This window comes from Linepithema humile, chromosome 6, assembly GCF_040581485.1.
Source record: "Linepithema humile isolate Giens D197 chromosome 6, Lhum_UNIL_v1.0, whole genome shotgun sequence".
NCBI classification, from domain to species: Eukaryota; Metazoa; Arthropoda; class Insecta; order Hymenoptera; family Formicidae; genus Linepithema; species Linepithema humile.
Genome location: NC_090133.1, coordinates 19,951,781 through 19,969,591, shown reverse-complemented (window position 1 = coordinate 19,969,591; position 17,811 = coordinate 19,951,781). Strand labels below are relative to the sequence as shown.

The 17,811-nt window shown below is 37.3% G+C and overlaps 1 protein-coding gene across 24 annotated transcripts in view; it reads right to left on the bottom strand.

The window, feature by feature from the left end:
• The window catches only part of dnc (phosphodiesterase dunce), a 331,146-nt gene that overhangs the window by 45,613 nt on the left and 267,722 nt on the right, over window positions 1-17,811 (bottom strand). For 23 of the 24 annotated variants that reach the window (XM_067358185.1, XM_067358186.1, XM_067358188.1 and 20 more), the window contains 3 exons: window positions 3,997-4,098; window positions 3,850-3,914; window positions 2,726-2,838 (listed from right to left, as the gene is read on the bottom strand). In XM_067358185.1, the coding sequence (XP_067214286.1) occupies window positions 2,726-2,838; window positions 3,850-3,914; window positions 3,997-4,098 (280 nt within the window). Of the gene's footprint in view, window positions 1-2,725; window positions 2,839-3,849; window positions 3,915-3,996; window positions 4,099-13,236; window positions 13,872-17,811 lie in introns of all 24 variants that reach the window. The other variant, XM_012378300.2, reaches the window with a different exon arrangement.

Here is a 17,811-nt window from a genome sequence, read left to right as displayed (position 1 = left end):
AAGGGTTAATGAGTCATTTGAGAAAGTAATGGTGAAAGATGCTTAGTAACCGGGATGCACAATACAGACCACGAAACAAAACCATGCTTTAATCATCTCTTGCAATTTTGCACCACAAAAAATTGCACCGTTATTTTGCATTACTCCGCGAAAGATGATAATCAGCGCATTGTTCTCCGCTTCAAAAATATATTCTTCTTAACAGCGAAGTAAAATATTCATTTGCCGTTATGCGCGCATGATTTTTGGTTCTAACCAAAAAGTTTGCCTACAAGCAGGGCAAAGTAGCTCGTAATGAGTGCAACGAGTTTACGAAGCTCGCCGTATTAACACTCCAGCTTGCAAATGGTAGATACAAAGAGCAATGAGAAAATTCATTTAATCTCGTAAATTAAATTCGTGATTAAACAGCAGCGGAAAAGACCAAAGGCAAAAGTCTTTATTTTCCATCAGCAAGAATAACGGCGACTCCGTAGAGGAATCGGCTTTTCGCTTACGTTAGCACTTTTAATTATGCTTGTTACGCTGAATCAATATTGCATTCAGTTTCGTAAAAAATATGAAGAATTCTAAAGCCGCTTTGAGGAACCAACTCGAGTTACGGGTGGGTCTTGTAGCGTTATAGATAAAGTACGTTTGTAGAGCTCTTAATATTTTGAATTTCTCATATTTTTATTTTAATTTTCTAATAAACTCTCCAAGAGAAATCCGGGTTAATTGAACACTTATACAGAGCTACACGTGGCGTTTCCGGGTCAATCAGAAAAAAGTAAAAAAAAAAAAAAAAAAAGAGTATCGATTTAATGCTGACGAAAGTAAGTAAAACTACGCAGTAAAAAATGCAAAAAGTAAACAACAATTTTACGTGGGCTATGCGTCGATTTCCTTTCCGGAAAATTGCCACGTCATATTCGCTTCAAATTTTAATAACCTACATTTTTAGCTATCTTCAAAGAAGTTTAATTACTCGTGCGCGTGTTGTATCTTGGTGAAAGCCGTTTAATGAAAAATCTGCAAAGAAATCTTTTTAAGACGCACAAAAGAATGTTCGCAGGAAATGGCTGAGAATAGTGTCTACTTTTACGCGGATATTCATCGTCAGGTTTTCGCGCACAAAGCGGGCAAAAATCGGACGCAAAGAATTGAAGCCAGGTCGAATCAGTAATAAATATTCCAGACGCGTGAAAGAATAATCATATTCGCGCGAGAGAGGGGGGGGGGGGAAGGGGTGACTTTGAGTTTATGCGAAATAAATGAGAAAAGTTGCGCGCCAAGTTTTCGTAAAATTTCTTTTTATCAGAAAATTTTCGTAGTTCTACAAGCTTTCTCAATAAAGCACTTTGAGCTTTAAAGAAAATAAAAGGAATAGCATTGTTCTGCCTAATTCTCTGTTCGCGAGAGAGATTTTTAATCCCATCGTATAAAGGTACGTATTAATTTAGCCACAGATATAAAAATCGCATTTTTTTTCTCTTGACATCGCGACTCAAAGAGGGAAGAAATTAGTCGCATTCGTTCTCGCGGGCAATTCTATTTTCGCGCCGACTTTGCCAACGATGGAAATTGGAAATTCCCGCGACCGGAACGCAAATAATTAACGACCAGCGTGCGGAAATTGCACGGCCAGGATGTTGAGCGCGTATCATCGAGAAACGATTGTTTCTGTACGCGTATGATGAGTGTCTATTACTCATCGGCGAGCAAATGCCGGCGCGTTTTAATGCGGAAGCGGTTTGTAAACTTCGCATATGACATCGCAAAACCGCGAATTTATTCTTGGTTAATATTTGGACTTCAGAGTTTTCCCGCAGGAACCTCTCACGCATAATCCTTTTACGCAGCCGCGGTTTGGTTTCGGTTTTATCGATTGCGTAATTCTCGCGCAGCTGTTGACATAATCGAATAATTTGTTAATCTCAGGCGAGCTCAGCGCTGGTTCACGCGCAAACGGAATAAATTTTCTTCTACCTCTCGTAGCGCAGAAATAAAAATTAGAAATGAAATCGGTGATGATGTAAAATTAATTTATAATTATTGATGCTTTTTTGGATAGTACTTAAATTATTTAGCGCTGTTAGGTCTGATTTATAAATTATTAATTATTATTATACGCGTTAAATGAAAAAAATATGAAAAATATACCGATGCAAATTTTTATTTTTATATTAAAAATTATGTATTAATTAAAATATTTATATAATATATATATTATATATTATATTAATTTGTAATAATTAATATTAACAATAAATATAAAGTTAGAAAAAAAATGCGCGAAAACATCCAGCAATACAGCATTAAAAATTTTGAGATTATATTATTTAAATTATACTTCAAGCAGAACAGAATAACAAAGTTCTTGTAATTTCTGGTTTTCTACCAATGCAGTTTTTTTTTCTATCATATTATCGTACTAACTGTCTTCAAAGGATTTTTATAGGAATACAAAGAATTTATTCCGGAAACGTTGTGACCTTTTCGAATTGGATTCATCTTTTCACATGATTTCTTCTGCTTAAAATCATTTGAATAACGCATTCCTAAAGCTGATAGATTCCTCGTGAGACTTCTTGTACGTGCGCGGATATAACGCCGAAACAAGATCTCTTTGAGACTTGCAAGATGTTCGAGAAATCGAACGTTGAGAGAACATGTCACGATATAGTTGTGAGAGTGAGAGAAAGAGAGAGAGAGAGAGAAGGAATATAAGCGGATAAAATCGTACCTTGAGAGATGCCATGTCGGACACGGATCGATGCGTCTGAATGGTCTCCAACTGGTCTAAGCACCAGTCTAGCTCTTCTATCGTTTCTACAGCTAGCTTCATGAAGGGCTCCTCTGAAAAATCCAGAAAAGCGAATTTAATGCTATAAAATTGCTCGCACTGACAAGCAATAAGTCAACGTTAAAAAACTTTATCCGCTGAGATCCATTTCAAATCAAATTTCGCTGGGACGGAAAAAGCGTCCTTTGATTATTTATTTTCGCATTTTTAAAATTAATAAATTAATAAAAAGTTCTTTAAAAGTTCTTTAAAAGTCTTTACGTAAAGTATTTTAAGCACTGTTTTTGTGAGTAGAGCATTTTGAAAAATCTCAATGGAGAAATAAAGAACAAAATTCACGAAAAAGTGGAATATAAATTCTACGATCGTAATAATTGAGTAAAAATAAATTGATAGAATTGATAAAAAATTAAATTTTTATAAATAAACCGTTTATAGAATTTATTGTTATAAGTATAAAAGCTACAACGTGACTTAAAAAACAGAAGGTATAAATTCTTCGTCACAAAAACTAGATAAAAGCTTTAAAAATAAAAAAGACTTGACGTCATAAAAACTAGATAAAAGCTTTAAAAATTAAAAAGACATGACGTTGTAACTTGATACAACATTGATGAGAAAATAAACCCTCGGGAGAAATTGTAGAATCCTGAATCTGATAGTACATGATGAAAACCCCGAGGAAGAAGTCAGATGTAATAGTAATCAATGTTTAAAATGTACATTCGAAAACGCATGTATGGCGCTGTCTGCGCTGAATAAAAACGGTAGGAATAAAAACAAATAGACATTTTCCGGGGAAATTATTCGGTCGTTAACATAATAATCGCCATTAAATCTCACTTAGAGAGAGAGAGAAAGAAAGAACAATTTTCCGTGAATTATTGGCAACGAGAAAAAGTAATTAATTGCTGCTAGTGCATTAAATGACGCTAATTGGATAAAATCGCTAATGATTTGATGCAGAGTTCCGTGCGAATTGATAAATCTATCTAAAGCGGAAATATCTGAAAACGCAGCATTTATGATGCTATAATGCATTGTAACGTAGTGTTATCCATTACCTCCTGGTGCCAGAATCCGTGGCTGAGGCGTACTACTGCCCTGTTGGCCACTACTCCTTCGCGATCTGTAAAAGGCAAAAGAAAATTTAATTAAATCTCAAGTCAATTGCATATTGTTCGAATAATGATGAATGTTGATCTACTCACTTGTTCGTCGGTACATTTGTGAGCGATAAGAAATTATTCCTGACCGAGCGCAGAGAAGCCAGAATCTGTGCGAAGGGTGTAACGATGAGGTCTTCGCCATGGCTGCAAGTGAAAGAAAAGACACAATTAATCGTCGACGTTCCTCCGATCCTCCGGTTATCGGAAGGACAAGGTTTCTCACGACTTTATTAGTGAATCTTTTTGCCGAAACGTCAATGCTACTTCGCTGCGTGTAAGTTGCATGCAAGCGTGATAGCTTGATTGAAACATTACAAACGCAAGTCCCATTCCATCTCCTCTGCTCATACACACACATACGTTAAATATGTACACAGGCACCACACATTTTCGCACAATTTCGAGGCAATTCATCAGAAATCTACGAGAATTGTCAGATCGTGAGTCACAAAAGAAGAAGAAGAAGATCAAAGGATACTTTTGCAAATTCACGTGTAAAGCTCTAATTCAATAAATGTTTATTCTTCCTTCACGATGAAAAATGATACGTCGTTTCGCGCAAGATTGCATCGTAGCTTATAACATTCAAATAAACTTTGAGATAAAAGAGATTACACGCGTAGATAGTACGCAGAAGTATTTCTTTATTTGCCGAGGAAAGGAGAGAAAAACATATTGCGCAGCTTCTCGCACGCACTCGCAAAGCTTCAATATCATAAACGCGTTCCATATTATCCTTGTGGCACGCGAAATAAATATTCGATCGGCGACTGACGAGAGATTACGTCCAAATTCAACATTCTTCGAGGAAGCTGCAGTATCCCAGTTTCCACGCTCCCATTTCATTTATTGTTGCTCGCGCGATCGTATGTAGAACAACCCACTATTTATCGTATCGTCTCTATTTCAGGAATGTACAAGTGAATATATGTCCAAATTGGGACTCGTAACGTCGCATCGAGTCCACCACCATGCGTCATGTCGACTTATCGCGCGTCGAATTTTACCCTTTCCCGTTTCCTACGAGAGAGAGAGAGAGAGAGAGAGAGAGAGAGAGAGAGAGAGAGGGAGAGAGAGCATTCGATACCACCAAAATATTCCGCCCATTTCTCTCTTGGTCGTTTGCCATTTATCCCGAGGTTAAGCGATGTGTTTTCGATTCCCCCTGCGCATATCAGACGATACTGCCTGTTACTTTGTACGTTCTATTTTTCTGTGTCACCACAAGGATTGATAGCGCGCGTGTCTGTTAATACGATGCTATAGATTAGTGGATGTGATTAGTGGATATAAAGGACATCCCGTGCAAATTTATTTGTTATTTGTTTTATATTATTACAATATTGTGCGGACACGTAGGTAAATTTGCATACATAATAAGCGAGATTACGGAGGATTTTGCGTCAGACAGGTCTTCTGCGAAAGGCCGTATAAAGTCCTCGTAGACAGATAATTTATAATATCTCTCTCAGTACGAGAAGAAAATGGATAAATATCCACAATTATCTGTTATATGTGGAACAGAGCGCAAACGTGAGATATTACGTTTTCGATAAGAAAGACGCAAGCTGATACATGCCGAGCTTCAAAATGTCTAATAATAAGTTCCGTTGCTTCATCTGTTTCAATTAATTTTACTTTTTGATAAAAAATATTCTTCGAAAGTCACCGCATGCGTCACAATCGATCATTATCGGGGAAAAAGAGCCAGGAGTAATATCGCGCCAAATTCAGTTCGCGTATTTCTTTCTCGTTTCCGCAACTTTCCGCAAATAAAAGGAATGTATCGCTGACAAAATTGTACACACCAAGAGAAATGTACAATGTAATCAGCATGAAATCATTATTCATCCCCTTTTTCTTCCATCCGACGAAAGAAAATTACGTTTCTCTCTCGAGAAGAATATTGTGGAAGTTGAATAATTTCGGCAGTTATCCATTCCCCCTTCTAACGAAATTACCGCGAATGACTCTTATAAAAAGAATCTTCAAGAACGGCATAAATACGCCCATCAAATAATTAGCAATCAACGGCGTTTGTTTGATAACATAAAAATAGTAAATAAATTGCACTGTTGATCTAAAAAACAAAACACAAACAACGCGAATAACTTTTATTATATCGCGTAGCCTGATTGCCAGTTTTAATTCGCTTATGTTAAAATTGGATAATCGCATAAAGATTGATAACACAATATTGCTCGTTTCATCCTATTAATATCTCACTCTTGCAAAATTGTCAAAAGATTAAATATATTAAAGTCCGGTTAAAGGTAAAAGTCAGTGTCAAAAAATAAATAATTAATTACCGCGCAATTATTATAAACGCCTCCTCAACCATAAGTATTTCTGAATATAATACATCAAAGCGTTCTACGCTTCTGAATATCGCACCGATCGCAACGCATGCAGAGAAAGGTCTTTATCTAAAATTGGACGTCACAAATGGCAGTCAAGAGGATTCACATAATATACGCAAGCTTATTATTTAATATGACAATAATCAGTGATGTAGAAAATATACCCTCCCACTGCTCTGGCGATAATAATGGCACTAATACGCCAAGTCGAGATGTGCGCAATTCCAGAATGTAGGAGTAAAGAGACGCATGAACGAGTAATCCTAATCAACGACACACTTCATACAAAATACGCAACAACATATTATCAAAGAATGTAAAAGCGGGTAGTATGCTAATAGAAATACGCGTCCATACTGTATGCATGCATGTCAAATTAATTAATTTAATAAAAAATTATATATTTAGACAAATTTTATATCATCTTTATAGAATAAAAATCTTTGAAGAGTGACTTATTCATGGTTAAACATCTTTTATCTTTTAATCCTTCATAATTTGTAATATTTTTTTGCAAAAACTATCTCATGATAATATTTTATCATAATATTTCATCATCATAATTCCCAGATTTTTTTATTGCGACATTATAAATAGTATATTAACATGTTCTGCGTCGGAAGATACAATAATGTATTTTAATTAGTCTCGTCTCACGTGGAGCTACACAGGGGATATATATGTATATGCGTATATTATAGAGTTGGAGCTCTTTTATAAATATTACTGAAAGGTCAGAAGTTACGGGAAATGCCATCGATGGGAAATCATTTCTATTAAATCAGAATTCACATCAATGGCGCCGATGGAAAATCATCTCTTCTATTAAATTAGAATTTGCATCATTATTAATTATTCAAAAATACTTTTATATTACAGTCACACGCGGACAACATTGCAAATATTAATAAAAGTTATAAATAAACATCACAATTTTTTCATGCAATTTTAATTAATAACTCAAATAAATTACGTAAATTAACAAGAATTTTTTAAATTTATTTTTGTCTCGTTGAAATTTTTGTTATTCTCAATGAACTTTTAGAAATAAAAACAAGCGTCCTCGCGGACGCGAATAGATGGTATAAATTTTTTTTCTGCAAAATGTAGAAAATAAGTTTTCGCCATGGTGATTTAATTGTATTTTGCGCTTTTGTTTAGTTCGCTATAAAGGTGAAACGAGGAAAAACACTCATTATTTCCCCTTGCGCAATAACAGGATATTGCGATGTGAAATGAGTCTTATGTCGGTCACTTGAAGGTGGAAACGCAACACCTTCTGGAAATTCGTTTTACCATTGCCATAATATCTCTATTGCGCGTAAAAAGATTAGGGCGAGGAAGAATTCTATTGTCCTTCACACACGTTACGTGTTGCTTAGCACTGTCCGAACAAACTCGTTCTATCGAATCTGGACAGGATAAAAAGGCTACGTGAGGCAAGTGCGAAATGGGCTTCCCAAAATATGTTTTATACGTTCTTTTACGTTTCTTTTATATTCCCTACTATTTAAAGAAAACGTGTAATCTCGTGCACACTCGAATGGCGATTCATAAATGCGATGATTCAAAAACAAAATTAAATTTTATATATCCGCCATATGTCGATGATGTGTCGCGATATAAAAATACCCAGCATGATGAGTCAGAAAATAAATAACTTCCACGTGGATTTACTCAAGTGAATTCCGAGTAAATTCTTAACAATGCTACTAGCGAAAGGCCATCCCGATATTTTTTTAAAGCCCTCATCGTGCTTTTCATCTAAGTAAACACGAAAACCACTCCAGCACTCGATACCGCGCCGCGAATGGAGTCATTGAAAGAATTGTCGAGCGGAAAAATATATGAGAACGACGTTTCTCTTGAATTCTCGTGGGAGCAAGTGACTTTTCATCCCGTCGCGGGTCAGACACGAGCGGCAATAAATTGCAACCAAAGGATGACCGCGCGATTACGACTGCGAGGGAAGTCGAAATTCGGAATTTAGTTTCGCGGACCGTAAACTGCTAATCCGGCGAGGAAGGAATTCGAAGGCACGTCCAAGAAAACAGGTCGGCGCCATGTAAACGGCAACAGCAATATTTGTCTTTTTCTCTTCGTTTTTATTGCTCTCTGTTCCGTATACGCATACGACGGGCAATAAAGCTTGATTGAAGTGCCATGCTTCCGATACGATTGCCGAGCACGATGACGATGCTGCTTTTCGAAAGAAAAATCTTTTCGGATTTTATGTAAACGTCATTGTTTGCCTTGCGAGTTTTTCTCCAAGCAGCAAAAGCCTTCTGTATTCACATCCGCCTTCTTATTGATTATCTTCTCCTTTATTGAGCTCGTATCCGGTTATACGCCTTCGTATTTTCAACTTTCGAGGGAAGAAAAGAGATAACGCAAAAATAGACTGAACATCTAAAACCGTATGCTTCCTTTGAACTTTCATTATTCAGCTTTTTGTGATTCTATTATACATTATATCATTGAATAATTGAGTTCTTGAATTAAATTGCACTGTAACAAATTTGGAATATTTTGTTATGAAAAATCGATTCGTTAACTATTATTGAATCAATATTTCCTTGATAAAAATTTTGCGGAAAACTATCACTTCTTATATTTTTGTTGCACAAATTTAATACAGATCTTTCTAGTATAAAGAACGTAAAACTTTTTTGAAAAAATATTTTATATAACTTACTATAGTTTTGTTGTATTGTTCAATAATTTACTTCTCGATTTAAACTACATTGTAATGAATTGAAATGTTTCATTATGAATAATTAGTTGAAACTCTTTGTTTAGATAAAACTCTGCTGCGCATTTCAATGTTCTTATTGCAATTTCGTCAACATCAATTACACAACAACAATTCCTGTATATGTTTAATATTTACGACAATATTATTATCCAACAATAATATTAATTAGCTATTCAATGTCTGTGTTATTAATTGATCAAATTTCTAATTAATTATATAAAATATCAATTAGTCGTTCAATGATCACTGAATGAAAAAACGTTCACGGCAGAAAATGCTTCTTTCATGCACTTTTTCTTTCCCGAATCTTCGATCTAGCTGATTTTTCGCATAAAGTAAAGCCAAAATTGCAGCGCTCGTTCAATATTAGCATGGATATCAAAATGTGTACAGCGAAAAGCGTTTCCTTTTCACCGTATTTTCCTTACGCGACCGTGGCGAACCATTGAATGATATCTTTTATATGCGTCAGAGCGACAAATGGTTACCGTGATGGTTATTTTCCGCGATCGATACGGCCGAGTTGAGCAAAAGAACGCATCCAGTGCATCCATACAGAATATCGTGTACTGGCTATCGTGTATTGATTACATCAACTTTTATACAACGCACTTGTAAATTTAAAACTGTATGAATAAAAAAAATAAAAATTTTGCATATTAAATAGTCGTTATAAAACTGAAAAACACGGTAAACAATCATCAATGATGCAACATTATTGTTATATGTAATATCACCGTGTAAAATATATCTCTGTAATTTGTAAAACATATCTTTCTTCTTTCGTGAAATATTGAATTTGCGGCATGGCATCCATATGCGTCGGATAATTCAATATGAATTAATATATTAATTGCCGCGGACAGTCCATTGCGCGAAACAGACATAATATAATAATAATAAAATTATTTTGGACATTGCAGAGTCGATCTGCGGGAATCCATTTGTACAATGTTATTGATGATAAATCGATAACAGATAACATAATAGGAGAGACCGATAGCCAAATATTATGATTATGGTATAAAAGTGAATTTTGGAATTCAGACAAGGTTGAAAGCGCACACAGGCATGTCGATTCGAGAACAGATAACGCTACGCCGCTCTGACAAAGTGACAAGCAAGCGGAATACGAAACGCAATATTCGCTGAATAACATCTGATTACCGGCGAATGTGGTGTTCCCAAAACCACAAACATTCGAATTGGAATTACTTGAATATCTGCGTCAATGTAAAATAATTGTGAAATAGCTTCCACCAAACGGTTTTCGAAAAACATTATTCAAATTGATTTATCTATCCTTGCTTTATCAACTTTGTAATAATTATCAATGAAAAATTAATAATGTAAATTTCCAGAAGTTTCGGAAGCACAAATAAAGACATGCAGATTACGTGCCAAGTACGAAATATTGGACAAAAATTATTTAATGAATGCGTTGTTAGAGAAGTTCGCGGAACTTTCGCCTCGTTTCCATTCTAAGTAACAAGCAGCGTCGTATATAAATTTCTAATGCGTAATTTACGAAGTGCTCGTGCTCGATTATGTGCACCCTGAAACTTTCATTAAAGAAAACTCACTTTCATTACGTAGACTACTTTGAAAGACATACTTTTGAAGTTGTCTATCGTTCTCTTTATATTTTTTTCAATTAATTCATACGTTCAAATCATACACGATCTTAAAAAAATTCGAGCTTACTTGCTAACTATTGTAGCTTCGTTAAGGTTTTCAAAATTACGCAAAGACCAGATTGTGCGAGCTCCGATACTAAGTCAATTTTGAACCGTCCATTACGGATATTTAACATAGGTCAATAGGTCAGGCAACACATTCAATTTCTGACGAGTCCAAATCAAAATGTAAAACTTTCGCTGAATAATGTTTGACGAACGCGCGGTTAGTGAACTGTCCGTAATATTGTGTGCTTCAGATCTGAATATTAATTTCATTTCTGTTTTATCCGCGTTCATGTAAATGTCTACGCACGGTTCAGCAATATATCATTTCGAGGTCGCTACTCGCGAGCTTGGAATTTGAAGCTTGAAATTTGATTCCCGATCAAATGCAAATTCTGACAAATCCATTAATTAAACCTTCTATAAAATTACAACATTCTACTCTTGATTATAATTGATGCGGATAAATCTATTTCATTTGAAATAATTTAAGATGTTCATATAACATAATGTAAAATATTTTGCACTAAAAGAGATCAGTGCATTAATTAACGTTTCGCTTGAAAATATTCTAAAGTAATGACAAATGCGCTTGTTATAAATTTCCATCCGAAAATCGAAACCTTTCGAAAACATCAATTTTTGTCCGAATGACAAAAGTGTAATCCTAGCATATCGTCGTATATATATATATATATTTTCCCACAGTGACGTAAATCTTTTCCTTGACCCCTTTTTGATGCATGCTCTCATTAATTCATGTATTAATTCAGCATAATCACCGCGTTCACATAACCATCTGTCTCATGTAATCTCGCAAAGAGGTCCCGTTAAATATCGCACGGCTTCAAAATAGAATCTAGATTGTGTGTGTTTCTTAAATAATGTCCGATAATCAACTTCTACGAGAATAACGATCGACGCGTCATTATCCGTAACTTGCTGCTGGGACACCAGCCAGCCGGGCGATGTGCTTCACGTGTCTATGCGGATCGAGCGTCACATACGACCGCGGAATTCCGAACGACAGCCGCTGGCCGTTTTCCAAAACGCGCGTCTACCCTCGACGCGATGTGCTCGCTAATCAGATTTAGCTTGTATGTACTTGCCGAATGTGGCACGGGCAGGTATACCAAATTGATATACTGCGGGCTAATAAAATCGCGCAAGTTCCCGTGAAGCTACTTCCTTGAACAATTGCCAGAGCCTTCTGCATTGCGCAACAATCCAAAAGTTAACAAAAAAAAAAGAACGTACAAGTGCCAAAAATAATGACAGAAATCGCTTTTCTTAAAAAGTATTGATAATAATATTATTATAGCATATGTATAAATATTTAGATGTAAAAAATAATACTTATTCCCGGAAGATGTACATAAATAATCATTGCATTGGATAGTTAATATTAATTCGCGATATCAGTACCAGCCTGACAGTTAATTCGAATTTATCAGCGGACGAGCAAACACACGCGATTCGCAGCAGCATCAAATAATCATTTTAATAAAATATATTATTTTGCGCATGGTGTTCCACACAGATGAAATTTCCACTCTATTTCAATCTCTGACATAATACAGTCTGCGGCAAGGGATCGCGCGATGAACCCATCTCGCATGTTCGGGTTTTACGTCATCTCGCTGCGAATGCAATCTCTCGAATGTCCGCCGCTGCATTTCGAGATTGCGCGTTCCGTGATACATTTGTTCAATATCTTTATGGATGCTTTATTCGTGAAACATTATTGCGCCCAAGAAGTGGGTTATTGTTATTGCCAACAGTTAATCTTCCCGGAATTATTCCATCACAACGTTTATGCCGACGTTTATGCCGACGTAAGAATGGAGGACGTAAAGCATGTCCGATCGCCTATGTAAGTATTACAAAAATCTATTACAACACAGAATATTTACTCCAACATTGTGTCATGTGAAATTTGTACATTTATGATACAACATATTCACGAAACATATACGTACGAAATTGGAAAAAAAGTTACTCTAATGTTTAAAAATATACAATTCATCTTTTAACCTTTCAATATTAATTCCAAAAAATAAACCGAGAAATAGTATTTCGTTCTTTTAATGTTCTCAGGATAAAACAAATGAATGTAACAATTCTTATCATTCGGAAAATTTTCTAAAAAAATAAAAAATATAGAAAAACTATATCGATCGTTAATCATAAATATGTATATAATTTTAGAAAAACAGATCGCCGATTGCATCGTGCTTCAAATGTCAGTAGAATTATATGGATTGTCACAAAGCATCGCCAATATCCGCCTGAATGTAGATCCATAAAGGATCAAAATCCACGTCATGAGACAAGCGCGAAAGCAGTCCAGGTATTCCCTGGAGATCCCCTGGAGACAATAGAGATCCCTCATATAAAATCATCGGAGCAACGAAACAATTATCTCCTTATCAATGACGTGAATGCGACTGTCGGGAAAGTTGAAACCATTGTAAGGAGGACTTACAAGTCTCTCTTGTCGAAGCAATGCTCCCAGAAGAGCGCTCTCCTGGGCTGTCGTACCCGCAACGCGGAGGTCGACATAGTCCTGGGTAATCCGCCTGTGGCGCCGATACCGCCGGCGCTCAGAGCGGGCGAGCTCATGCCGGCGCTGCACCTCTTCAGGCCGCCACCGATGCCGCAGCCGCCGCCGGTCAAGCTGACGAACTCAATCAAGCCGCCGCTGGAGTCGGACATCGCGACTTAAATGTTCCTCGCGCTTCTCATCGTCGGCCGGCTTGCGCCATTTACGCACGCGAACGCGATCGACGCTTCAATTGCATCTGCGAGCTCTGAGCTACGGTCTATGTCTCTTCATTGCGCGGACGACGCGGCGACGAATCATGCTCCCACGCCACGTAGTCGGCCGACGAAGGGACGCATGTTGACGAACGCCGATCGATGGCGGTAGCCTTCCAAAGGGCAAGGCCGCGTTACATCTCCTTTGTTCAATATCTTCGGGGCCGCTTCACCCGATCGGAGAAAAGGGACTTGATGGAGGAGGCGTCGAGGGAGGCGATCACCACGGCTTAATCGCCGGAAGGACACAAATACGCCGACAGCATTATAATCCGCGCGCCGGATCGTTGAAAAACGTTGTCGCTGTATCATGTAAAACACATCGCGATTAATCTAATTGTTTTTGACGCAACGAGTCGCGATACGAGACTCGAACGAACGTGAATCGATGGATATCGCAAGCGATCGAAATCAAACACTGTCTGTGACGCAATAAAGTGATGAACGCAACAAGGGGTGAACTGTGCTACCTGAAACTCGTGACAATCAACGCGAAATTTGTTATCCGCGATAACGAGGTGGGGGAGACGTGCATCTTTCGTAACGCACGATCCGTCGTTCGCGGCATCAGTTAATGATTATATCGCAATATTCGTTTCATCTAGACGCCACTGTCACCGTACACTGAATTTCATTTAATCGAACGCCGTCAGTTATCAATGATCAAGTGATCCGATCGCGCTGAAACGCACGTGACCGACGTACGTATTATTTTATTGTACCTCATTACGCAGATAAATTGCGATTTACGACGCAAGTTTCCGATTAGAGCCGAGATTACGCTCAAGGCTGTTATATTAAGTAATATCGTACCGTTGATTTTGTAATAGCGATAGTAATCAACGTATATCGTCGCTTACACGCGGACAGGCGCAAGCGTGCGACAAGTTGCAAGAACAAGAAGGGATCATCTAAACTTTATTCGTTTAATTTTGCGCAAAAGTACGCGATGCGGTCGGGAAGTAACACGTATATTTTTGCCGCGATTTTTGCTTATGGTCTTTATGTGTTAATTTTAGACTAAAAATGTAAATTATTATGTTGCGAAATTTGAAGAACGCTTTTGCGGCGCCTTGACGCGTGCTTCCACTGAGAATAAACGCGAATTTTCGCGATTACACCTCGCTGTAAGTAATAAAAGCTCACGATAAGAGACACTGTTGCGCGAGCGCAAGGCCACCATCCGCTATTACGATCGAAACAATGAACGGGCCGCTTTATCAACCGTGCTGTCAGCTACGCGACAATAAACCGGACCAAGTACCAACTTGTCTAAATGAAACTAATTAGACGTTCCCGCTACTGCTCGGTAGTGTCTTTATCGCGAAAACTAAGCGCGTTCGCAATTCCGGAGCGCCTTGGCTGTGAACTGTACGATGAAATTGTTCGATCAAGAATACGGCAATCGCAGGAAGCCGAATACAGATTCTCATAAATGCAGCTGGATTATTGTAATAAAGCATCTCTGATAAAATGTTCTCGCTTACTTGACACAAAAAATTGAATAAAAACATGAATATTATTTGTCACATAAGTAAAATGCTTCAACTTTTTGTATTCATCATTGAAAAAATTATAAAGCACTAATGTCTTTAAAGTGATTATATGTTTTGATCAATATTGCGTCTCTTCGGAGTCGATCGATAAGCGGAAACGAGCTATGAAAATTGGCTAGGCGGAAAGATGTTAAATGTGCGTGATTATACGCCGGCGGCGACAACTTCTTGAATTATACCGACGAATTAGCATACTAGCTTCGGGCAGAGACTTATCCGAGGAAAACCAGCTACTCCGAGAGTATTACTTTACGCGACCGCGTCGAGTATACCGCTGACGATCGTAAACTTCCGTTATGAGCTGTGCAGTGTTCTATTTGAAACGGTTCGTGCTATTCATCTTCTGCCTGCATAACGATTCGATCGGATGAAAATAACACGGAAACGAGCCGAGCAGAAAAGAATGTTAAGCGTGCGACGTGGAATGTCGTTTTACTTGGTAATCCATTACGTGCGCTTTACGTTCTGATTCACGTGCAATTGGAAAAAGAGACAGCAGAGCGTAAAAGAAATGAAAAGAAAGCTTTTATCTGACGAATGTTTTTATTGTCTGTCAGATTTCACGGCGCGTAAAAATCGATCCGTATTATGCGCGAGGTCAATGTCACGTGAAGATACCTCGTAAAAAAAGAAACGGCGATTTAAATAGCCATATCGAGCTTGCAAATAAAACCTGATAACGTATTGAGTAATCCAGAATAATCTGATAAGATATGGGAGAATTAAGATATTGGGCTTATCATTTTCGGTTCTACAAAGACAGTTTAACTCTCAGATATGCAACAAATTAATTAGAAAGAGTTCCTAAAACATTTCTCGTTGTTTGTAGATAAAAAATTCATAGAAAATTCGTATCTTTTTCTTATTAATTAAAAGAAAAATTTCAAAACCTCGATATTGAAAAAATTAATGAAAAGTTGATTTTCACGAACTTCTCGGCAAGTTCGAATCGATCTCTTTCGTGAATTGCTCTCGATGCAAATACTTCGTTAAACGAATCTATAAATACAAACAGCTTCTTGCGTCGAGATCAAAAGGTACTTGACACCTTCCGGGGAACGTCGGTGACTGCACTTCTGATACCCTAATAACGGCAGCTGGGAAAGCTTTAACACACGCGATTACATTTTTCCAATCAAATGAGTACATCAGCTACGAAGTAATTTTTCCGGGAAACCTCTAGAATCAACATTCGATATCTTATCTGCAATGATAGACATACCCTCAGAATGAGGATACGATAGGATACGAGTTAGATAGGTGTACCTCTCGTGGTGTTTAAAAAAATCGCGAATATATAGCAAATTATGATGCAAAAATGTAAAATTTCAATATTCATTCATTTAAATTTGAAGTCTGACTAACAAATTCGTAAAGACAGCTTTGAGTGAAAAACGTTCCGAATAGTCGCGATAGTCCCGACATAATTGATTTTTTGGTAATCGGTCGTACGTTATTCGCAGCTGCAATATCGCTAAAGCGCAATAAATTCACGATTATTTTATCCGCGAATATTTTAACAAAAGCTCGACATTACATCAGCTATGACGTAACCCAAAGCCATATGAAATCGTGTCGCAATAGATTAATAGAATGGGAAGCTTTATTATGATGCACCGAGATTTTAGCAAAATACTATATACGCGGTAAACGTCATCGTTATATAATTCGCAGCCTCCGTCTATAATAAAACCGAGAGCCGTTGTTCTTTCTTTGCATGTAGGACGTCAAACGACGAGCCAATCTCGGTGACGTTATCGCCACGTAATTAATGATAATCGTTTAGATTTAATTAATTTTTATCAAATTATAGTTTGCTATATAGTAACGTATATTATCAGAAAATTGAGGACTAATCTCGAGATACATTTTGTTATAAAACTCGATATGACAACTTTTAGCAAGATGTCTTGCATTAATCGACGCGTTATCAATTTTGAATAATATGCGTCACAGACAGTTCGTCAAAAATTAATGAAAATTATCGGAGGATCGATGGATTCGTATATCGCAATTCCGTGGCGTAATATTTTCCTTAACAAAACGTCGAATCTTTTATAGTCGAGGTGTTATCGATAACTGATAAGACGTACACGTCACATAAGCAAACAAAAAAAGTGATTGAAATTTTTAGTAGATATTATGACAGCTTGTATAGCGACTGATAATAAATGTCAAAGTAAATCCAGAGAAATATTAAATTTTGAATTAAACAAACGTCAAATTAATAGTATTTTTTTTTTTTACAGAAAGTTTTACACGGTGTTTTGAGACACACGATTGATCGGTGAAAATTGTTGTTTCCGTTTGGACAGGATTTCCTTTCGTCGTGCGCCGCGTACTAACAACATTATCGCTTTCAGCGAAACTTCCGATTGACCCGGCAATTTCAACTTGTCGTGCAGTTCGCATGTGCAACTGACTATCTCGTTAAAGCGGACTGTCCAACTTCAAAGGGTATAATTTGGAACTTTCGATATCGTGACGAATCGTCCGTGTCGCCGCGCGAGTCGTTCGCCCGGTCCCGCCGGAAAGCCATATCAGGCTAACGCTTTTTTCACTGACCGCGCGCCCAATTACTCGGGTAATAAAAAGCCGATATCGCGTGCACGATTACGTCGCGCAATGGTGAATTAAATGCAAGCATGTTTGCTTGCAGCGAAGCGCAATCGGAAACCTGGCAATAT